This window comes from Meriones unguiculatus, chromosome 16, assembly GCF_030254825.1.
Source record: "Meriones unguiculatus strain TT.TT164.6M chromosome 16, Bangor_MerUng_6.1, whole genome shotgun sequence".
Taxonomy (NCBI): Eukaryota; Metazoa; Chordata; class Mammalia; order Rodentia; family Muridae; genus Meriones; species Meriones unguiculatus.
Genome location: NC_083363.1, coordinates 11,776,719 through 11,801,829, shown reverse-complemented (window position 1 = coordinate 11,801,829; position 25,111 = coordinate 11,776,719). Strand labels below are relative to the sequence as shown.

The following is a 25,111-nucleotide window of genomic DNA, read 5'->3' as shown; positions in this document are numbered from 1 at the left end:
CGATCATAGATAGAAATCACACCAGGGTTCTAAGTTCAAATCCATTTTCTTTTATGTGCCCATCATAATAATCTAGTCAAACTTAATTTTTCACAGAATACCCATCTTCCAAATGCTCAAAATAGCATCCTAATGGGTAAGTGTGAAGATGGAAAGAATGTGAATCCTGTACTATCTGATTTTCAGTCTCACACTGAATCAAATTCAACAGAAAATCAAGAGCCACATCTCTGGGCAGAAAAGAAAACTGTATGAGTTGAACAATCAAATCATCAGTTTTTATGAAATAATCTTAAAACTCCGCTTTGGCTGATTGTTTTGAGAGAAAAAAAATCAATGGTTGATATTGTGATTTTTATATGTATATATGTAGAGAATTTGCTGTGTTCCATGAACGAAGGAATTTATAATCAAATAAAAAGAATTCAAACAGAGCTTTTGATGAGACTATAAGCAGCCTCTCAGATTCCCCTTCAAGGAAATTCCATGTCTCAGCTGCTGGGAGTGAGGTAGACAGATGCCCTTCAGTGGCAGCCACAGGAGGATTTCTCTCTGCTCTGGATGGTTTCCCTGTCTGGAATCTCACCCTGACTGCTGTATTGTGTGTTCTGACCTACAGCAGAAGGTCAAGGCCAGATCATTTGGGCCCAGTTAGGAACAATTGTTATGTGTGATGGTGCTAATTATGGAACTGCTCTGGGCTTGGCTAATGCTATAGTTGGCCCCTTAAAGAAGTTTGACTTCTCCTTGAATCCAACCCTGCTTCCTCTGCCTTTCAAAAGCATACCATAATAGGGAACTTGTAGCCAATGGCTGACTCCTTACTTTCTTCCCGCAGAATGCAGCCTGCCAGCAAATGCAGCTTTTCCTTCAAGCTGCAGGCATCAAAGAGGGTTACAGGCTGACAAATAAATATATAAAAGCAGGCAATAATTCTTTGGCTTGTTTTCTCACTATTTACTTTATGATATCTCAGAAGGATTGCTTCATTGGGATTTCTGAAACCCAGGACTGGAAATATTCCCTATGTGTGCCATAATTCACAGCGTGGAAACACAGCAAGGACAGCCACTTACTCACTGTCTTTGCCCCTTCTATTTTAACGTTTTTATGAGGGGTTCCTCGGAGCCCGCAGTCTTTTCTAATGGTTTCATGATTCCTCGGCCTCCTGCTCATCCACGCTGGCGCAGATAGATTCCTGTCAAAAGCAATCCTTCTTGATGAAGCAGAGGAGTAATGTCTCCTATGGGCAGACCAAACCAAAGCAGTTCTCACTTGCTGTGTTCGCTGGTAGCTCCATCCTCCATTTAGAGCCTTCAGGTGTTAAGTTGAAAATAAGACAATAGCTTTCTTCTTTATTATCCGCAAGCATTCTTGGTGGACCCATTATAGAGCGTCAGCATCTCAGAGTACTATAGTTAAAAAAAAAGCAACTCCCAATTCATACCTGCTGTTTTATACCATTGGATCATCTTACTGTATTCTACTGAGTAGAGTCTTTCCATGGATTTGTACCATTATAGCATTGCACTCTCCTGACTAGACTCTTCCCATGGAGCGGGGAAATACTGCATAAACATGAGCCCATAGATTATATCTCATTATATTGAGGAATGTTTTTCGCCCATCCTTTGTGTATCTGCTCACTGCCTTTTGTGCCAGCAATAAAACTACAAGCACACATATGTATATGTACTCACACACACATACAGTTAAATATTTTCTTGAATTTTTTTTTATCTCCGATCTGAATTACTTTTCTCTCATTCAGTCAGAAAAACTTAAAGGTGCTGATGAAACTTCGCAGTGTTTACAAACCTAATTTTTAAAAATCTTTATGAATTACTTTTTTTTAGATTATAATTATGTTTTCCTTATTTCTCCTTTTTTTATTTCCTCCTTCAGAATTCCTATGCATCCCTCCCTCCTTGATATATTTTGCATTCATGGCCTTTTCCTTCATTGCATACATATATGTACATACATACATATTCCTAAATATAGCTTAGTCCATATGATATTACTTTTATGTATGTTTTTAGGGCTGACCATTTGGTACTAGATAGCCAGTTGATCTTCTCTTCACTGGGAAAACTATTTTTCCAGGTCTCAGAATTCTCTAGTCGCCTGTAGCTCTTTATGTGGGGTTGAGGCCTCATGGACTTTTTCCTGCCCACTTTGTCATATCTATTGAGATAGTGCTTATTCACCTTATGTTTTGATGACCATGTTGGTGGGACTTTATGGGTTTAGAACAATCACTTATAAACTGACAGTGCCTTGCTTCAGGCCTGCTACATGGTAGTCATACACAGCCACGTCTTTGCAGCAGCCGTAGAGCTCTGAGATGAATGCAAGAGGCAGGTAGTTGCAAACTGAGATCAGAGGAAAATAAGAAATTGGCTCTTCACTGTTCAAATATTTCTGTGTTTTCTGCATCTCCACTCTTTCCTTCCACACTTAAACACCTTTCCAGATAGTAAGCTGTTTCTTCTCCTTCTTTCTGTTTCCTTAATTGAAATGAGCATACCAGATATGACAGTTGGAAGCAGGACCTCAGAAATCAAAGTTCTTAATCAGACAATTAGCAACATCCTACCTGAAGGTAAGGACCATGGCTGGGCATTGCAGAATTTCTTGACTATCTCCAAGAAAGCAGAATAGTAAAGTATATGTACAGGCCGATCTTCCCAATGATTTTGTTAAGGTGGGTGATGTTAGGATAATATGTAAAATGGAGAACGCCTAATTACAGTTTTGTGGTTGTACCAGAGAATGTGAGCTTATGGCTAGAATGTGACTAACCCTCACAGGCACATATGTGTTCTTGAATATCTGGGCCAAAGCTAGTGGCACTGTTTTGGACAGTGGCAGAATCTTTGAGACATGGGTCTTGGTTGTAAGAAGTAGAGTGTGAGGAGGTGGGCAAAAAAGTTACACCCGTTTCTGTTTCTTTCCCTGCAGTCTGTTTCCTAGTGTACTGAGAAATAGTATTCTTGATCTATGTTCCTGCTGCTATGAGTTCTAACATGCCCTCCTTCTTTGATGCACTGAAATTCCCACAAAACTGTAAGCTCAAAAAAGCATTCCTCCCTTGAGTTGCTTCGGTTGGGTGTCTTATCACACCCGTGAACACGGGAATTAACATAGAAGCTTGATAGTAGATGGTGAGGCCTCTGCTGTGTGAACCTGTGAGTGTAGATCACTGGCCATTGGAACTGGTTCACAGGAGGTGAAGGTAGTAGACTTTACTGACCCCAGGAGGTCTCTAGATGTGAAGTTTATTGGACCATTCTAGAGAGAGTGCTAAACACCAGAGTGGCCATAGAGACTAAGGAGGTAAAGGCCAGACTCATGAGGTACCAATAGAAAAAGGATTCTACCAGCAGTTGGTCAAGAAGCCACACATGATCTAGTAAGACAATGAATCTGGCCATGTTTGGCCCCTGTTCTGAAATTTTGAATTATGCTAAATTTAAAAACAACAACAACAGATGAGGGCTGGAACCTGGTCTATACTGATGTCTGTAGTCTGTGTTGCCACTAAAGGCCAGGTCTGTGCTGCCCTCTGAGGCCATGATGATACTCCAGTCCAGGCTGTTGCCAAAGACCAAGTCTGGGTCAATGAAAAGGTTTTTTGGGAAGAAACGATTGTGAAGTTTCTTGAAGTTGGGTTGGATACATTTTGCTTTCGGAAATGGGCCCGGCTATAGTGGGGCCAGGGACATCACTGTTATGGTTTTAACATAGCCTAAGCGAGCCTTTGTTCTCGGATGATGGTGTTGGGGATGGAATCGGAGGGGCATAGCTCCATCCAGCAGAGGGGGGAACCAGGGCTGGCTCCGTGTGTCACCCTCACTTCTGATTTTCTGTGTTCTCTCTGTCTCCTGGTGAGCAGCCTGGGTTTGGTGGCCATGCACCCTGGAATGTTGCACTCTCTGAGGGGGTGACATCCATGGAAACCGTAAACTGAAACCAGCTTTCCTCCTTCAAGGCAAGTATTTTGCCTCAATGAGAAGGAGGGAAAGTATCCCAAATACCTACACTGAAGGTACTTTCATTATTCAAAGGACACTGCTTATTAAACTTTTTTAGTTTCTTGTTATATTATTCTAATACTGACACACAAAAAAATAAATCAATAACTAAAGGAGCTTTGGAGAATAGGACAGTACACAGAGCAAACATTAGGGTGGGCTCCTTGAAACTCACAATACACTCATTTTCAACAGCATAGAAATTAGGACATGAGGTTAAACTATAGAATAATGTAGCTATTTAATAGTAATATGTTACACAGACAATAAATAGGCAGGATGTGATTTTACATATTAGCTTAGGAAAGAAAGTAGTGCTTTGTGTTAGAACTTGACAGAAAATGCAAATGAATGCATTGAAAATCTGCTTCAAGCAGATTACTCCATGGAGTATAATAACTGTGAAAAAGTACCGTTCCTTGAAGACAGCCCCACTTTCTCGAAGTTACCTTTATAGCAACATGGACAAAAACTTCAGAATGTCATGGCATCAAAATGAGTGTGGAGCGGATGGCTCTGTCCTATCAGGAAGAAACAGGAGCTGTTAGACATAGAGAATGCAAATGTCTACAGAAACATACCATCCTGAAAAGGAAATATTGTTACTTATGTGATGAAAGTATCTTACCTTTCTTATAAATAGACACAGATGTGTATATGAATATAAAAATATATGCAATGTGTCTGTGGTGATAAAATTCCTAGCATGTTTAATTACATATAAGAGAATCCAGAAAAGTCTGGAGGGGAATGATAATGAAAACAGAGTGGAACAACAATGAGAAGAGTGTGAAGAATTAAGCTACTATCTTAACTCTACACAAATAATGTACTCACTTATGTTCGTATTAAAGCATAAATATATTTTCATAAGGAAGTCTGGATGACCGGCCAAAGAAAAAAATAGAATAGTCACATAGTTACTAGTTCCAGGACAATTTATTGTTGATGTCATTTGTACAACATGAACTCTTGCTCAACCTTGTTCATAGCAGCTCTATTCGTAATAGCCAGAAGCTGGAAACAACCTAGATGTCCCTCAGTGGAGGAATGGATACAGAAATTGTGGTACACGTACACAATGGAATACTACTCAGCTATTAAAAACAAGGAAATCATAAAATTTGCAGGCAAATGGTGGAAACTAGAAAAGATCATCTTGAGTGTGGTAACCCAGATGCAGAAAGACACACTCTCATAAGACACACACTCATAAGTGGATATTAACCATATAGTATATAAATATATTACAATCTATACTCCTAAAGAAGCTAAGCAACAAGGAAGACCCTAGGGAAGATGCTCAATCCTCATTCAGAAGGGCAAATATGATAGACATTGGAAACAGGAGAAGACAGGGAACAGGACAGGAGCCTACCAGAGAGGGCTTCTGAAAGACTCTACTGATCAAGGCTTTGAAGCAGAGGCTGAGGCACATAGCCAAACTTTGGGCAGAGTGCAGGGAATCTTATGAAAGAAGGGGGAGATAGGAAGACCTGGAGGGGACAGGAGATCCAAAAGGAGACCAACAGAGCCAAAACAAAATGAAACAAAACAAACAAACAAAAATTAAGCCCTGGGGGTCCTACAGAGAATGATACCCAAACCAAGGACAATGCATGGAGAGGACCTAAAACCCCAGCTCACATGTAGCTCATAGACTCAGTCTCCAAGTGGGTTCCCTAATAAGAGGAGCAGGGGCTTTCTCTGGCAACAACTCAGGGGCTGGCTCTTTGATCACCTCCCCCTGATGGGGGAGCAGCCTTTCCAGGCCACAGAGGAAGAGGATGCAGCCAGCCCTGATGAGACCTGATAGGCTAGGGTCAGATAGAAGGGGGTGGGAGGGAAGGCCTCCCCTATCAGTGGACTAAGGGAAGGTCATAGGTTAGGGTGGGGTTGGAGAGAGACAAGGGAAGGGGCCACAGCTGAGATATAAATGTAATAAATTGTAATAAATAATAATAAAAAATTTTCCAAAGGACATGTATTTAATCATAATTTCATAATTTTTCCTAATAAATTTAAGACTTACCCACTTAAAAAACAACAACAACACTACAAACACCAAATAATCATTAGTATTTGTTCATATGTTGAGTGACTGAGCTAGGAGGGATGTGCTGCTGCTTAAGGAAGACATTGCTTGCAGAAAGTGTTCCATGTGTGACTTAACATGAAGAACCTTTCAATTCCAGAGGCTATGATGGTGGATCCCAGCATCTGACTAACTGGCTTACCTAAGCTTTTCTGTTGTCTATGTGTCTAGACGGGGGAACAAGCAGACCACTCATACTTTGGAAGCACCTCCCTAACGGCCTATGATCCGAGCAGAATAAAAGGGGGAAAGTGAGGAAGCCAACCCAAGGCCAGTGTTCTCCCTTCCCGACTTCTTGACCCATCATGGCGGGAACAGCTCTGCCCAGCTGTGTATTCCCGCTGTAGTAGTGACATGTTTGAGACAAAGAGGCAGATTACATTGTTTGTGTCGGTTATTTCTATCACAGCGATGAAAACTAGCTATCCCAAGGTTGGCTACAATTGCTAAAAATATTAATGACACCAGTTAAAGAACTGTCCAAATGCACTCCATATTTCCTTTTAATGCCTGATGCTTTTGGGAGACAATATGCTTGGGATGAATAATAGCAAACTTAGGAAATGGTTGGAGACAGTTAGACAGAAGATGGCATAAAATAGCATAGTTATTTTGAAAAAAAAATTGAGACTTAGACTAGCCCCACACTTCTCAAAACTGAAAACAAAGTTAAGGACTCCAAATATAATTTCTAAATGTGGGTTTCCTCCACCTAAGGAAAAGAGTCATACACACTAAACTCATTGCAGGGTTATGAAATACCAACTGTAATTTTTTTAAGGATGTCAGCTTGGCAGAATCTAGAATCAACTGGGAGATAACGTTCTGACAAGGATTATTTCGATTGCTTTGAGATGGGTAGACCCATGAACTGCGTGCGGGAGTGTTGCTGGATAAAATGGAGAGTAAACTGATCACGAGAGTGTTTCTCTCCACCTGACCACGGATGTGCCAAGCTCCTTCTGCAGTGACTTCCCCGCTCTGAGGGACCTTGACTCGGATCCATGGGCTAAAATAATCGTTTCGCCCTTCAGTTGATTTTGTCACATTTTATCACAGCAAACAGAAAAAGAAACTATGATACAAAGTGACGGAGGAAACACATAAAATTAATTGAAGAAGTCTTCCTGGAGCTTCCCTTTTGTTCCCAGCTGTGGAAAGGCTGAGAGCAGAAAGGAAATGGCCTTCTTGTAGGATTGTAAAAAGCCTGTTAGTGAACCTGGAAATACCACCATGCTGGTAATGAAAATATGAACCGGACAGTCTTTTGTGAAGCTTCTAAAGCATTAATCTCAGACTGTCCACCATCATGCAATAAATGAGTATGTAAATATTTAAGCACAGGGCTCCGTGCCTCCTGCTGATGCTCTCTTTTTAATTACCTGGGTTAATTTACATCCTTTCATTACAAGATCTATAGGCTGTGTGGCGGCATCTTAAAATGACTTGCTTAATTTGACATCGCCATACTCCCAATTCCCACAGAGATTATTTCCTCTCACTTGCCTGTCTGTTTTAATTTTATCCATATCCCCACCCCGCTACAGCTTATTATTTCTCTTCTCTCCAAATAGCCCACAGGTTCTTTTTTCTATTACCGCCTCTCACTGGAACCACTGTGTACTGGACAGTGAACTGTGCTTTTCACATCTAATATATAGTCAGCCAGGGCTTAGAGTTAGCAATAAAAAGTGAGTTAAGACCGAGAACTATCTGAGGTTTAGGACCGGATACAAAGAAGTCTCTCAGAGAATTCAGAGAGAGCTGCATTTCAGGATAAATGAAGCAAGTATGGTTGTTTCTTGTACCTGCTGGTAAGACCTCTGAAGTTCACTTCTCTACCCCATGGCTGCAGCCTCAGTCACGTGATTTTTCTGGACCAATGAGGTAACAGTAGAGGTGCCCCTTTCCAAGCAGAGGCAGGGAGTCGAGGACTGGCTTATCTCCTCTCTTTTTTCCCCATCTCTGTTACAAGAGTGTCACTTTTAAATAGGGCTGTTCCAGCACTCTCCTGTCTAAAGTAAAGCAAGACTGGAACACGGGTGTTAAGAAACTCTGGCGCAAGCAGTGTTGATGGGGGAAAGCACACAGATTCTCCAGACACCTGAAAGCTAACGCATTCATTAAAAGCATAAATGAAATGGAGATTATGTAAAAGGGTTAGTTGTAGATATAAATCATGAAGACAGGAGGAGGAGCTCATGTAGATTCTTGCTATGACAAAATGCATCTTAGCTGTGCAACTGGGAGTAATTGCTTTGGATGTTTGGAGGGTCAGGAAAACCTTCAAGGAAGCCACCTAGAGCTTGCTAAGATGCTCTAATTACACATTTATCCAACAAATATTTGTTGGGCATACATGAAGGCTGTGAATAGGAAGGCAGGGTAAAAAAAATACACACACTCACTTCTTTTCTTGGCTGTCTGAAGTGTTGTGTAGGAGACAGGCAGGTAAGTAGGCAATTATAACATGCGGGAGAGCCAAATAAATACAAGGTGACAGGGGTCCTGAGTGGAAGAAAAGCTATTTGAAGTGGGCGGGCCAAGGAGAACAAGCCAGGAAAAGATCTAAACTCTTTACAACCGCTTAATTGTGCTTTCCCCATGATAGAATAGAAAGAATTTGAGAGCACTAAACAAGGGCATAGCTTTGTAGAAAAAAATATGGGCAGCTGCCAGCCCTTTTATGTGCAGAAATACTATTTGCTGATTCCTGTGGGCAGAATATTTATCTTCTCAAATGTGCGAGGACAGCCTGCAGTAGTTATGAGTAAAGGCACGCTTAGTGTGAGATAAGCCCCCTTTAAGGTTTCACAGCAGTGCATTTAAGACCAGATCATGAACACTAGCACACAGACTCACACACATGTGTCTCAGGCCATGCTGAAATTACTCCAAAGTGAAAATGAGCATCTTGAGGTGACTTCTCCCAGGACAGACTTAGTAGACATTTCTGTGTGACAATATCTATGACGTCCTCATGCACACTTCTTCACTGAACATTTCCCTATCGTGTATCTAATCTAATACCTAAATTTGCATGTCAAAAAAAAGCTCTGTGTCGGGCCAGGGAGATGGCTCAGGGGTAAAGTGTTGGCTGAAAATGGCTGACGATGCGAGTTCAACCACAGTTATCTGTACCCACACCGACACGGTAACAACAGGAATATGGAAAATAGATGGTTAAGCTGTATGCAGAGCGGAGGGGGTGTTTCGGCCACTACAAGACCTGAGTTCAAACCCCAGGACTCACATGGGAAAGCCTGCTGAGTTTAGAGCAGCCTGTCATTCCAGCACTGCAGAGCGAGAAACAGCAGCAGCATCCTTTGATTTCGCTGGTCAGCCAGCCTAGCCTGCTTGGCGGGCTCCAGGTCGGTGAGATCCGCTCTCTCAAAAAATAATATGGGTAGTGATCTAGGAAGCATTCGAGGATGTCCTCTGCATGGACACATACACACATGTATCCACACATACATGAACATGCATATGTATACATACATGCTCCTGCACAAACCCCCACACACACTTACACATGCATACATACAAGTCTACATGTGTTCACACATACATGTGCACATGCACAGACATGAACACACACTCATACACAGGTACATAACCCATATACATACTCAAACATACATGTATTCTTTCACAATAACACACACCTATAAACCCACATTCAAGCATGCATGTAGACATGTACTTGCACACACTTACACACATGCAGTCTCACACATGCACAGAGATGTGCTTATTCACACCGCTCATGCACACATATTAGGCGCTGGGTAATAGTTCACACCTTCTTGATTGCTGCAACATGCAAACACAAGAAAGCTTTGATCTCCATTGCTCTTCCCTATAATTACTGAAAACATTATTTTAATCAGATAAAACTTCACTTGCTATGGTACAACTGCTACATGAACAAACACGGCCACTTTCTATGACTCCTCTGTCAGATCGACACTGAAATCCCCAGATAATCTTCAAAAATAGCAGAATTAATAGAGCCTAAGAGAAATACAGGAGTACGCTGATAAAAGTAACCTGGTCCATTCTCCCAAAACATCCGTGTGGCAGGACGTGACCTATCCGTTTAAATTAACTTCTACTAGAGACCAGAAAATGCTATGACAATTAACTCGGGCAATACTCTGATTGATGACTTCATGAGATGCAGGCGCGCTGCCCACTTTATAGAGAGCCCACAGGAGGCAGTGAGATCGCCACCAATGTCTATCACCAGGTCACAGATGGGGAAGGGGAAAAGGCTCAGTCAAGGCCATTCAGCCACTAAGGAGAAATGGAATGTAAGCTAGAAAACCAAACCTTTCAGAGACCTACAGCCTGAGATCCCAGAGTCCCAAGACTGTGGAAACTCTTCAGTCTGGCTGCGGTTTGGGGGTATTCTGAACTCACTGGTTACTTACTCTTGCATGGCAAGTCTGTAAATAATGATTAGGTATTTGTACCGAGAGAGGAGAAATTTACCTCACCTTCGAGTCATTAAATTTCCTCTTTCCTTTTTAAATGAATTATCACAGCTCTTGAGAAAGATCAGCTTGTAGAGAGAAGTAAACCAGCAACTATTTAATGAATTTTGGAGTTGCTAGGTAATAACTTTCGAAAGGCCTCTCTACCCGTAATGTCATTAAAGATGCCCTGGATGGTGTTCAGATGCCCTCATCCTCAGCAACTCCTACAGATAGTCTCTAAGTGAGAAAGGAGGCCGCCACCTCTGAAATTGCTGCAAAGGACAAGCAAAGCCCTCTCGCCCTCATCCTGGTATAATGAGGTGCCACCTGCCAGCTTACACCTGCATGGTAGCTGTGACACTCCCGTGTGTCATCAAAGTGATGCTTGTAGAAGAATTTTGTCACTCTAAACAAATAACGTTCTCTAAATAATTTGAATGCAGTGATAAGAACATTTTAACTTGCTATCGATTACCGACATATTGCAGACAAGATCTGCTTGTCTGATGCCTCAGCAGCAAGGCACACATACCTAGGAAGATTTTAGACCTCTAGGTAGACAATAAGCAGAAATAGCAATAGCAAAAAGGAGGCTGTGAAATGAATGCTTAAGAACTGTAATCCCTAACTCTGTTGACAGGCACAAGGGAAAAAACAAAAACAAAAACACTGGTATACAATCATTCAAAAATGATACTTGTTTAGCGAGTGATTTTGCATGGCTTCTGGCTTCTCTCTTAAATAACTGGTTTTCTTTAACGTATGTTCTAATTTTGATTTTAGTGACTTTGATGTGTTGTCTTTCTAGCACATATCTAAACTTCTCTCCAGTGAGACCTTTATTTCGATCATTGGAGTGTTTATTTGATCAGACTTTCCGCTGATCTCTGAGCCATATGCATGCCCAAAAATATTCACCACAAATCAGGCCACAGCAAGACATACATTTTTAAATGAGTATGCCATGGACAGATGATTATAAAGTTGCAGCCAGTACTGTTTATTGCTTTGATGTAGAATAAGGAGAGGAGTGTGATTTTTCTTATTAACCGTTTTAATTAACTTTTAATTGATCTGTAAGAAGATAAATGGCTCCATTATAGCATTGCACAGCGAGCTGCTTCAGTAGATATTAAGCATCCATGCAAAGTTCTCGACAGTACTATTGATAACATGAACTCTGCAGATAGCTCTCTTGTCTCACACCCACTTCCTCTTAAGTACCAGCAAGTAACCGAATCTGGCCCCAGTGCCTAAATCACAACCTCATTCTTCTTGCTCAGTGCCTGGGAGACAGGGAAGGAAGGAAGGAAGGAAGGAAGGAAGGAAGGAAGGAAGGAAGGAAGGAAGGAAGGAAGGAAGGAAGCAGCTTCCGTGTATATTCTGTCCTTTTGTCACCATTAGCTGCAGATCTGAGCAGCGTGTCCACCTTTAGAGTTAATTGCCATGGAATATACAGTCGGACACAATTTCCCTCACGGTGGCTAGCCATGCAGGGAGCTAAGTGGCAGGAGATGAGGCAAAGGTTTAGGCATCTGTGGGTCCTTAACACATTCCCTACACTTTAGCTAATTAAAAATTCATTTTAAAGGAGTTAAGGTGCTCCAGCTAACTAACGTTTGTTAACAGAAAGCGTTTTAAACAGATATTTAACAGGTAGAATAAAAGCGAATAATTTCAAAAAATATATAGGTTACTATATATTTGCAAGATGTGTGATTAGAACAAAGGTCCTTGTGAGGGTAATATGGCCCTGTTTGTCAAAGTAAGCCTAAAATACTCACATGAGTTTTATTTTCTTAACATGCCAATAATTTTTCATGTTTTATTTCTTTATTTATTATTTTCATTTTTAAGATCGATTATTTACTTATTCACTTTACATTCTGATTGGAGGCCACTGTTCCTCCTTTCCTCCCGTTCCCATCCTCCCTCCCACATCCCGCTCTCCCCCTTCTCTACTCCTTGGATAAGGGGAGCCTCCCCACTACCAAGTAAGAACATGAAGTAGCAACAGGATTTTGCGCCTCTTCTTCCCCTGTGGCCTCAGGAGGCAGCCCCGCCAGGGGGAAGTGAATGAAAAGGAGACAACAGAGTCCATGCTGGAGACAGCTGCCCTCTCCCCTTTCGAGGGGGCCCATGTGTTGGCCAATCTACCCGTCTATAGATGTGTAAGGGGCCTAGGTCAAGTCCACGCGTGATCCTTGCCTGGTGCTCCATAAGGCCCTCTGGGCCCTGGTTAGTTGGCTCTGTTGGTCTTCTCTTGTCCCCTCCAGGTCCTTCTATTCTCCCCGCCCCCCCTCCACCCTGAGCTCTGCCCATGTTTGGTTGTGAGTCTCAGCATCTGTTTTGATCTGCTGGTAGGTGGAGCCTCTCAGAGGGCAGCTTTGCAAATCATAACAGAGCATCCATTAAGAGTGTCTGGGATTAGCTCTCTCGCATGGGGAGAGTCTCAGGTTGTACCAGGAATTCATGAGCTTTTAAAGGAGAGCAAGGTGTCTGGTGCACGAATCAAAGAGGTGAGGAGGAGGAGAAATGATTGAAAACTTGACTATGCTTCTTGCTCTCACGGGTACAGAAAATGGTGGCGCAGGGGGCTGGCAGCAGCCTTCACATTTCAATGTTCACAGGGGTGTGGGAATATCAGGGTTGCTGCTTATACAGCCCAATTCTGTCAATATTTCCCCAGAGCCTCCAGGAGGGAGCAGAGGTGCCTCATTCCTAGATTTAGGCCAATGGCCCCACACTAAACTTCTAATCTGCAGAGACTGAGATGATGAATTTTTATTTGATGGGAACTGATACGTTTATGTTTATTTGTGATTCATGGTAAGACATATTCGAATACCAAAAATGCAACATTAGTTAAATAGCTGGACATACAAAGAAGAAAATATGCTCAAGTCCTTTTACACATACAGGAAGGCGACCAGACAGAGAAAGGGAGGGAGAGGGAGAGGGCGCAGAGAGAAAGGGAGAGAGAGACGCAGAAGCAAAGGCTTGCTGGTTAAATCAAACGACCCCCCGTCACAGGGACCTTTGAATTGCAACAATGAGCATACCACCTTGGATCGGAGTCACTTAAATCATGATGCATGAGCAGAGCAGTTTTCACTAAGTGCCTCAGAGATGGAAGGTGAGAGTGAAAATCGTAAGAGCAGAGATGTACGGAACACAACCTAACTGAATTATTAAGTTAACGTTTTCTGACCTTGAACTCAAAGAGATCCTCCTGCCTCCACCTCCCTAGTGCTGGAATTCCCGACCTGCGCCACTGCTCCAGGCTCAACCTTATTTTTGTAAGCTGAGAAAAGTGTGTGTGATGCTAACATTCAGTGCCTTGCATCCAGGGTCTCACAAAGCTTCATGATCACCGAGTTTGGAAATCAAAATGAAGGCCTGTCCCCTTTCTGTCTTTAGCTGGTGGTTTGAAACATAATTTTAGAGTATTTCGCAGCTTTGGGTATAGAGTCAAGACTTTATGAAAAACAATAAGAGTATCTTTTGATATAAAATGTACAGTATCTGGTGGCATGACATAAGTTATCATAAACTTACTGAAGTTTAAATAAGAATACTTCCATCAACATTCTATTAGAAGCTTTTCCATTTTGATGCAAAATGACTCTATGCCAAAATTTTTGAGCAAATGCAGATTCAGGTGGCACCAACAATTGTCAGCTATTATTTGAGATTCATATTCTAATATTAAACAGTAACCCTGCCTTGTGATTTGACAGTTACTATACTTTTATTACCATTCAGTTGGAAAATACATTTAATTTCAAACTTCAGACCCGTCTATTCACCGAACATTCATTACCTTCATTTGCATTTATTAAACAGTTTTACTTATGAGTCATTGTGCTAAATTCTAGGGCCCCTGAGGTATCTAATTTTTTTATAACTTTACATAAGACAATTAATTTCCTTAAGCCATATGGTCTCATTTGCCAAAGGGGGCCACCATTATTTACTCATTAAAATCATCACACGGATTAAATGAGGTAAATATACATTGCACCCAAACATATGTAAATGTGAAAATGACTATGAATTTCTTAAGCAAAACAACCATCAAATCTTAAGCTGTTAGTAAATTATCTTAAATTAATTAAAACCAAGTGCTATTTTTGACATTTAAAAATCCACGGTAGCAATAAAAACACAGGAAACGTTCTGTTTTTATAATGCTCATTTTCTCTGACATAGTATATCGCTGTGTCTAATGATATCAGTTTATTTCATTTCCACTGAGTATATAATTAAATCATAGTTGTTGTTTTTTTAATGCTGTTGACTGCAAATTGTACCTTTATTATCTTTCTAATTTTCCCATTAGAGGAAAAAAAAAGGATATCTGGTTAGAAAACACGGCACAGTTTATCACCAGTGTGAGAAGCTGCTGTGTGAAGCCGTCTCTCTCTTCCGTCTAGGCCACAGACCCAGACGCCGGCATAAACGGCCAAGTGCACTACAGCCTGGGAAACTTCAACAACCTCTTCCGCATCACGTCCAACGGGAGCATTTACACGGCCGTGAAGCTGAACAGGGAAGTCAGGGACCGCTACGAGCTGGTGGTCGTGGCAACGGACGGAGCGGTGCACCCTCGACACTCCACCCTGACGCTGTACATCAAAGTGTTGGACATTGACGACAACAGCCCTGTTTTCACCAATTCGACGTACACGGTCGTGGTTGAAGAGAATCTGCCCGCCGGGACCACCTTCCTTCAAGTAGAGGTGTGTAGACGCGTGCATTCGCTCCACGGAATCCGCATCGTAGGATTAGCAGTGAGGAAAAGGCATCGACATTTAATGACAAACTTATGATAGCTAAACGCAGAGAGGTTATAGATTAGTCTTCTTGTGTCTCCAAAGGTTGCATATTACATTTTACGTGAAAACCTTCCTCCGGGAGAACCCAAAGATGTGAAAGGAGAAAGTCTGTAATAAAAAGAAATATCATGCATTTTACATGTGAAAAAAAAATAATGCTAGGTGGTTTTGTCATGTTGACATCACAAAGAAAAAGCTCATTTTCTCAAAAAAAAAAAATCAGCACCAAATTTTTGTGAGTGTTCTTCACACCTATCAGAGGGCTCACACAAATACCAAGTAGGCATCAGGTATACATATATGTAGCACCTATATATTCATGTAATTTACATATACACATATGAATTAATATGCTTTTACCCATATAATTTATATACAGATACATAATATTGCTTATTCTGTAGTGACTGCTTTCACCCTCACAGCATTTTCTACAGGTGAGCCCATAAATCTCCCATTTACTTCAACTAGCCCATTTAATTTTGACATGGGAGGGGGGGTCTGTGACAAATAGAAAACACCGCAGTCTGTTTATACTTCACCCGTTAGTACAGCTTGGATTTTTCTATCAAGGCTTTCTTGATGTGCCTCCACAAGTCCTTAATACTTAGCATATAGACATTAATAAGTCAAATCAAGTCATGTGCTAAACAGGAGAGAATCATCTGTCCGTTTGTTCATCCATCCCCCTCTTCAACAATCATGCACCATAGGTCCCCAACTACATACTATGACTTCCAATATATTTTAGTAATTGACATTTTTATTTTTTGATATTATATCATTTCCCCCTCCCCTTTCCTCCTTCCAAATATCCTCAATACCTCTCCTTAGTCTCTTTCAAATTCGTGTCCCCTTTTTGTCATTGTTGTTACATACATATATGTTATATACATATGTATGTAGGCGTGTGCATATACACTCTTTGGTGATGCAATAGCGATCAAAATGGACTGACAACCTCTATGAAATTCTCAGTCAGATTTATGTGTCACCTGGCATTCGCAGTCAGAACTGAGGTCATAGGAATCTAAGATATATCTTTATACAACCTTGAGTGGATTTTTTTTTTTTTTTTTACTAGAGAAAGCTACTTTGCAACCGTGAACTGAGAAGCAAGTCAGTTACCAGACAAAGAGAGAAACAGAAAGGATTATTCAAGGCCTTGTAAAATAAATAAATAAATAAAACGTTCAAAATGTCTAAGGGGACGCTGATTGATGCTCAAGGTTCTAAAGAGCCAGGAGGCGCTGTGTTCTGCCGATGTATTTGGGGAATTAGATTGCTGTCATTTCAATCTTGAATGTCCCCCAAGGCCCTCAAGTTCAAGGTTTGGTCCTCAGCCTAGGGGATTGTTAGAGGTTGAGGCACAGAAAACATGCCCTTGGAAGAAGATACTGAGTCTTTGGTCTCTTTGTGTCTCTCTCTGCTTCCTGGGTTTCATGACACCAGAAAAGCTGCTCTGGTCCTTGTTTGACCACCATGATCTCCTGGACCTCCACCTGCCCACACAAGGGTTCCAGACCAGAGGCCGAAAGCCCTTTGTAAGTCACTTAGCCTGGGAATTTTGTTGCAGTAACAGAAAGGGAGCTGACAGTGTTGGTCAAAGATGGAGCACAGACAGGACAATTTTTGACAGGAAAATGACACAAAATCTGAGTCTGACTGGTCTCTCCTCTGTGATATCATCAGCCAATAAGAGGAGAACCGTGACAGATGTGTAGGCGGGTACCTGCTTCCGTGAGTACCCGTTCAACAGACCCAAGGTTCTGTTCCCTCTCTCGGGATACTGACGGAATGCCATTCTACCAGCACCAAAAATAAAAAATAAAAATATAAACAAACAAACAAACAAATAAATAAATAGATCCTTTTGTTTGGCTATTCCCATCTTACTTCCCTTTTGGGCTGTGATACGGAGAACATGATGTATATCTCAGTTACTTTTATTCTCTTTGCTGAACCTTCTGCGTAGTGAGTGCTTAGCACACCCCGGGGAAAAGGCAAGGGCCTCGCAGGAGAGAGTCACCTCATCCTCCAAAGCCATCCTTCTGAAAGGGAACTGTTTCTGCATTTCCTCATGTCCCTCGTAGGATTTTAGAACCTGTTTACATAAATCATTCTAGAAGTATGTTTATTCAAAAATCATCTTGTGTTTGCTATCATATGTTTGGCCTTTTCCCTCTCTGTTTTCTGTTTCCTGATAAGTGACAGTTTTGCGTCTCTTCCTTATCATCAAACCCGTGCTGCCCAATTGCTGTTTCAGGCATTCCCATTATCCCTCACTCCTCTTGTGTGAAACCATCTGATGTAACTCTTCCGTCTAACTTGTCCTAGGCTAAGGATGTCGACCTAGGAGCAAATGTGTCATATCGGATCAGAAGCCCCGAAGTGAAGCACCTTTTTGCACTGCATCCATTTACCGGAGAATTGTCCCTTTTGAGGAGCTTGGATTACGAAGCCTTTCCTGACCAGGAAGCAAGCATCACATTCTTGGTGGAGGCCTTTGATATTTACGGGACAATGCCACCGGGCATAGCGACAGTCACAGTGATTGTGAAGGTAAGGACCCTGGGGTGACTGCCCTTCTCTCTCTATGTACCACATATTTTTTTTTTTAACTCACAAAATTCAGTGGTATAAACCAAGGATAAAGATTTATTGATGTGACATCCTTTTGAATACTTGCAAAATAACTGCATATGAGATGGGTTTTAAAGATGCATTAAACAAATCTTGGAAGGCTGGCTGTCAATCTGCCGCAGGCTGTGACTGGTCAAATCAGAATTTCATTTTGATGCAGGATGGCCCACAGTCCACAACATTATAATGTCTATGAACATTATCATTTCGCAAACTTTTCAGGTTAAAAGAGAGAGTTAGACACAAAGTATAGATAGATGATGAGGAGTCCTTCAGCCTCAGAATGAACAGGTTTAGTTGTTAGTTTCAAGACTCTAAAATGAAATGAGATTCAGAGACAAGTGAGTTTAATGTTCAATTCTGGATTGCCCTTCAATTTCTCTGACACTGGGGATTTGGCTCACCTCCCAGGTAGATAAGAATTTGTCATTCATTTGTCATATGACTGCCAGATAATGATGGTCAATACAACGATGGTCCTAGGAAATGGGAGGCAGAGAGAGTCCCCAGGAGAACCATACCAGCCTGGTCTGTGTTGTGAATTCTAGGGGGTGTGTACACAGTTTCTTGGGGGAAGAAAAGGAAAACTGCCACAACAGGAAAAGTCGGTAAAAGTCACTGAGTGAGAGTGACCAAAATGGATCGAGTAGATCAAAATCATGTGCTGTGGTAGGAATGAGCCCTCGAGCATTAAAAAGTGGGAGAGAGTCCGGTTGTCACTGCTACGTGACGAAGGAAGGAGCCTTGTCATTTGATGAACATCTCCAACTCTCCGCAGGTTGAAAATAGCGGCTCAAATGGCACCGGCTTCTCTCTTAGAAGCAGCTGGTGGTGACTGTCATAGGCAGCTGTGAGTAGAGTTGCCTGTGTTGGCTCTAGACTAGACCTGTGCTCACATAGGCAGTCCAAAGAAGTCAAACTGGAGTAAATATATCAAATTGATCGGAGCACAGTCTGCTTTCACTGCATCCTGGAAGAAGCCGGTAGAGGCAAGCTGGGTCCAAATTTTGGATTTAAAAATAAACAGAATAGGAATATGTTTTTAATCACCCGTTTCCTATCTAGAAGCAAACTTCCTTCGTCTCCCCAGGCTGCTCCTCGCTGTAACGGAAGGTTTCACTAGGACTCAGGCAACATCTCTGAGGAACCATTCGCTGTAACGCGTTCCTTCCTCTGATTGAGGGGATGCTTGGCGCACTCTGTGCCTCCTTTTTTCATTTTATTCACAGAGGTCAAGTATTCCAGTGACTAACTCCACCTGACCCACGCCATTTCCTTTCTTTTCTTTTCATTTTACTTTTTATTGTTTTGTTTTGTTTTGTTGGGTGTTTTTTGGTTGTTTGTTTTTGTTTTTTGAGCCAAGGTTTCACAGCCCTGGCCATCCTGGCACTCACACTGTAGACCAGGCTGGCCTCAAACTCACAGACATCCACATGCCCCTGTCTCCCGAGTGCTGGGATTAAAGACGTGTACCATCTCTGCTCAGCCCCATGTCATTCTTTATTTATCACACATTTGAAACAAAATTTCTCTAATGCTTAATTATGTACATGTTCAATATCACTTTGTCACTCTTCTCTTACTGACAAAATCATAACAAATTCCCAGGCAACATCTTTCTAAAGGCAGATGGTTGCCTCTTTTGTTTGTTTGTTTTTGGTAACTCCAAGTAGGATATGCAAATTGAAAATCTGAAACCCTGCCATATACTGGTGAAGCCAACAAAACATCCCAGTTTTTCCTAATTGACAACTGTGCAGGTCCCATTTCCCCACAAATGCAACCTCCCCAAGCTTGCAAGGTTTCTGCTGTCTGTCTGCTTCTAGCAACACTGGCAAGGCACACGATGATGTAGTGTTGGTGAGAGAAATGTTTGCTCCCATATGATCACCATGAGGAAAGTGTCTCAAAGATCTTCTCTTAAAAAAAAAAAGTATGAGCAGAGAGGTGATTTCTTTTGTAAAGGAGAAAACAAAATGTGTCTAGATAAAGTTAATTAGTGTTGGTTGAGCTCACCTAACATTTTAAACCTTGGTGACTGGGTAAATCAAAGGATTCTTGGAAGAAAATACATCTCCATGGTGAACAAAACAAAAGTTTACCACAAACACCTGTGGAAAACCTTCCCAATGTCAAGTTTCAATAAAATAAAACAAAATCATATAAACAACCTATATTTTGTTATAGTGTTAAAGGGCACTGATAAACAAACCTTTATTGTGTGGAAACACAATAAATTACATACTATGGGGAAGAATCTAAAGTCAAAACCAAAACTCCAATGTAAATAAGCAGATCCAGTATGGTGTCTTCCCTCCCAAACTAAGTCATAATACAACTTATAATATTTATAAGCTTGTGATCTAAGTTCATATAAGATATGAAATAATTTCAGGACTAGAGTGAGTACAGATCAGAAAGGCTGAACTTGTTTATAGATGAATGACATCTGCAAGGGGCAAGTGGAGGCAGGTGAGTGACAAGGTTCCTTCATTGGTTGTGATTTTATCAGACTGGCTGCAGAGGAGCAGGTGATAGAGAGCTTCTCTAGCTATGCCTGTCTGTCTCAGAGTGCCCTGTGGGACAGGAAGAGCAGGACAGAAGACCTGGAATAAAAGACTGTCCACAGGCTCAGGTTGTGGAAAACAATGCCCTAGAAGGGCCTCGTGTCTCATTCTTTTGAAGGACTCTCTTCCATAACTCACCATTGCTATGACACAGACTATAAGCAAGACCTCAGCTCTTCCTGGACGAAGCAAAGCACAGGACCATGGCAGCCCCTGAAGGCCACCAAGCAGCATCTTGACTTTGATATGGACCTAAAAGCCATGGCTTGAGGAAAACAGGGCACAAAACAGGCAGAAACTTTGCACGTTTCAAGACTAGCAACAACCATCATGTTCTGGTCTCGAATGAGGACATTTGAACAAAAAAAAATAATTATAGGAAACTAGCTATTGAAGTAATGATTGCTGTTCTTAAAACTCACTGGGTGCTTGGGGCTGGAGAGATTTCTCTATGGTAAGACAAATAACTTTGGGAAACATGGGTCTATGTAAAAGTAAATACATTTCTATACAGCCATACTTAACCAAACGTTACTATAGATTGTGAATCCAAAGAAATAAAATGATGTTTTGTTACCAATAAAGAATATTTGGGGTGGCTGGAGAGATGGCTCAATGGTTAAGAGCACTGTCTGCTCTTCCAGAAGTCCTGAGTTCAATTCCCAGCAACCACATGGTGGCTCACAACCATCTATACTGAGATCTGATGCCCTCTTCTGTCCTGCAGAAGACAAGCCTGCAGAGACAGAACTCTCATACACATAAAATAAATAAATAAATAAATCTTTTTTAAAAAGAAGAATATTTGGTCTTGTTTATGAAGCCTCTTCTGGGGGCTATAGTTCCAAAGAATGTTATTTGAGGAAACTGTCTTGGGTTTTAGAGAAAGCAACAGTTGATGTGGCTGAATGCTGACTGGGCTGCTGTTTTAAATGTGGGCATCCCTTCTACCTCCATTCTGTCTTACCCACAACAAAAAACTGTTGTGAAATATTTAAAACTATACAATGTTTTAAGATCTGTAGGTTCTTGAGACAAATGAGTTATAGTGAAGAGATGGAGGATTGTTTAAAAAAAATTTCAGAAATATTTTAAATATTATATGAGTTTTTTTCCCTGTTTTAGGGTTTTTTCTTTTTCATTTTAATTTTTTCTTTCCTTTTTTCGTTCGTTCGTTCATTCTTTCTTTTTTTCTTTTTCTTTTTTTTTTTTTTTTAATACAGGGCTTCTCTATGTAGCCCTGACTGCCCTGGAATTTGATCTATATCCATCAGGCTGGCCTCGAACTCACAGAGATCCTCCTGGTTCTGCCTCTGCCTCTTGAGTTTGGGGATAAAAGAAAGAATGTTCTAGCGATGAATTTAGTTTTCAAAAACTATGAAAATATTAGAGAAATTGAATTTTGTTTTAAGAACGTCTTCATGCAAAACAGGAAAATACGTCATTTGTGTAAAGGCATGCAGGGCATGACTACACCCTTAGGAGTTCAGGCATGATAGGAGTCAGGAAACGTAACACAAGAGAGCAGCAAGAAACAGAAAACAGAGGACAGTCCTACAGGAAGCGTTGCTGTATCCATTCATACATGGAGTCTGGTGGCCAGGAAGAGATCTAATTGGCACAAACTGAGGAGGGCTGGGGGAGTGCAGGCAGTGCCTCAGGGCAGTGCCATGGCCAGGTAGAATGGCACAGGCATGAAGGCTACTCCATCCACTGTTTCCCACCTCTGTGTCTTCTTGGGGGGCCATCATACCTGAGGGAGATTTAGACCACAATTGGTTCATATTTCTGAAAAATATCACACTCTGTCAATCTCCTTATATTTAGTTTTTGTGTTAATTTTTCAACTCATTCTTCATTTATATACTTGCCAGCTATCTCAGAGCATCCTGGAATGCTGTACAAATTGTTCCTCAAATCTACCTTTTGGTTTGAAAAGACAAAACAAAGCAAAGCAAAGCAAAGCAAACGGTGTGTGCGATTATTTTAGACTTTCATTTTAAAAATGAGTATATAAAACTCATGTTTTCTTCCAGCTAGCTAACAACAACTGGAGGTCAAGTTTTATTTGTAGGATGTATGGGTTCAAATTATAAGCTTTACTGGTTAAAAAAAAAAAGAAAAGAAAAGAGAAGAAAAAAAGAAAGAAAAACAGTGTGGGATCCCTGGCTTTGTTTTAGTTGAAAACTACAGTAACAGTAACATTTGGAATGCTCTATTGAAACACAAAAACTAATTTTTGTTCAGATCAACAAATAGAACCACAGGAAGCAAACTATAATGGGTTTTAATGATAAAATTAACTCCAGGGCAGAGGAAGAAATCTTTCCTTTTGCCAATACTTCCCTCTAGTGGGAGAGCTGAGCTTTGAAATTTACTACAATAATAGAAAGCCCAGCAATGAGTTACATGCGGGTTTTCCTTGGACGTCCCTGCAGCAAAAATAAAATGAACTATTGATTATGCGTGTTGGCATTGCATTTCAATAAACTGTCTACCCTCCCCGCCAAAAAAAGTGCATTGTGGGAAAACGATTGGCAATCTGCCGCATATTTCAGCCACAATAGAGATCATAAGACTAAAACATGTACAGTGGCCATCAAAAGAAATACTGCTACATTATAACCATATTGATTTATTCTTCATGCTGTCAATGGCAAACAAAATAATGAGGAGGATAAGCAATCTTTTAATGGTCTTCTGTTATTATAGCCTTCAGTGTGTGTGTGTAATCAGTTTATGAGGCCGGATATCAAAACAGCCACTGCGAATTCGCAAAGGTGACTCTGGTAATACCTGCCTAGCAGAAAAGAAACGTGGGCCTTCGCTGTCAATACCATCAAAAACTGAGCTAATGCAACCAGAAAACTGCATCCTTCTAACCCCCAAAAAGTCAAATTATCAAAAAATTTGAGTTTCCTTGGGCCAGAGGGTTGGTGATATAGCTACAGAAGACAATACACAGGAGCACATTGAGTGCTAAAAGCGTGATGTTGGGTTCTCCTTCTTAAAGTTCTAGAAGTTACAGTTTAGGGGTGCAAATGGATTCCCGTCTTTAGTTATGAAATATTCTCACTAAATTAAGTACTACTCTTGGAAAAAAATCAGTGGACAGTGTGTATACAAATGCTTCTTCCACCTTCCCTGTCTGGATCCAACTTCCCTAAGACCGTTTACTAGCTCACTTTCTACACTCCATAACTTATAAAGGAAGTCTTCTTTTTGTAGAAGAGGTTGTGAATGCCACATGTCTGAGGACATACCTCTGATTTCTCAATTTTGCTGACTGTTTGAGGCCTGTGTCTAGCTATTACCCTCAAGTTATTCTTATTCAGCTTACTGTATTGTACACACAAGAGGAAACTCACCTCGTTTCTCACACACAACCCCCCCCAGACCACTCTGCGAAGAGAGAGGTGTGCAATTGGTTAATCGGTGCATTCTGGGTTAGCATTGGGTAGAAAAAAAATGTGTCTGAACACATATGAAAGAATGGGTAGAGAATCTTACTGTATTCATCTAAGAGCAAATGAGAAAGGTGCTGTAGAGAGAAACATTAGCTAATCAACAAAATTTGCACGGTGCCTACATGTGTCTGACCTGAAGCACCCCAAACAGCACAGGATGTGACCCTTAATCAAGCATTAAGGTAATGATTACAGTAAACATTAACTCCCCGCCAAAATAAAAAACAAAAACAAAAAAACCAACATGTGGTTCTCCCTAAATGGTAAGGTGGTTAAAAAAAATAATCTTTGTTCTCTCAAGGGACTCTATTTGTTGGTTTGTTTTGTTTTGTTTTGGTTCTTACTAATAATTATATCAGTTCAGACAAGCCAGTAATTGTCTGGACCATCATCTTTGTCAAATTATAGTTAAGAGAGTTTTAACAGGGACATCTTTATCTTGAGTCATATCATGACCAGTGCTTAGTTATCACGGGCATAACTTATCTACTTACTGGCTGACAGTAGGCCTTCACCACCAAAGTAAAAATGAAATCAGATGCATATAAATTGCTTTGAAATTTTCCCCTAAGTAAATTAAGACTGTTTTCTATCTGAAAGCATATGTAATTCCGAATACTATCTCTGTAGTGTGCTTCAGGGAAGAAGACTCCCTCCTCTCGCTAGTTTATATTCATAAGAACGAAAGCTCAAACAAAGGATTTTTCACCATTTATTCATGCAACCATATTAACTATGTGAGATATTCAAACTTTTTACAAGAACACAGAGGAGTTTTAAAGGGGGAAACAAGAAAACACATAACAAGATACCATCTTTTAGCCCATTTCATGGATTGTAACTTTTTGGATTTTGGTTTTGGTTTTTGGTTTCTGGAGACAGGGTTTCTCTGTGTAGCCCTGGTTATCCTGGAATTTTCTCTGTAGACCAGGCTAGTCTAGAACTCAGTGATCCGCTTGCCTCTGCCTCCCATGTGCTAGGATTAA

The 25,111-nt window shown here is 41.0% G+C and overlaps 1 protein-coding gene across 4 annotated transcripts in view; it reads left to right on the top strand.

The window, feature by feature from the left end:
• Positions 1 to 25,111, top strand: part of Pcdh15 (protocadherin related 15) — a 1,462,904-nt gene that overhangs the window by 1,245,950 nt on the left and 191,843 nt on the right. For all 4 annotated transcript variants that reach the window (XM_060369368.1, XM_060369370.1, XM_060369367.1 and 1 more), the window contains exons 21-22: positions 15,047 to 15,352; positions 17,786 to 18,010. In XM_060369368.1, coding sequence (XP_060225351.1) covers positions 15,047 to 15,352; positions 17,786 to 18,010 — 531 coding nt within the window. The remainder of the gene's footprint in view (positions 1 to 15,046; positions 15,353 to 17,785; positions 18,011 to 25,111) is intronic.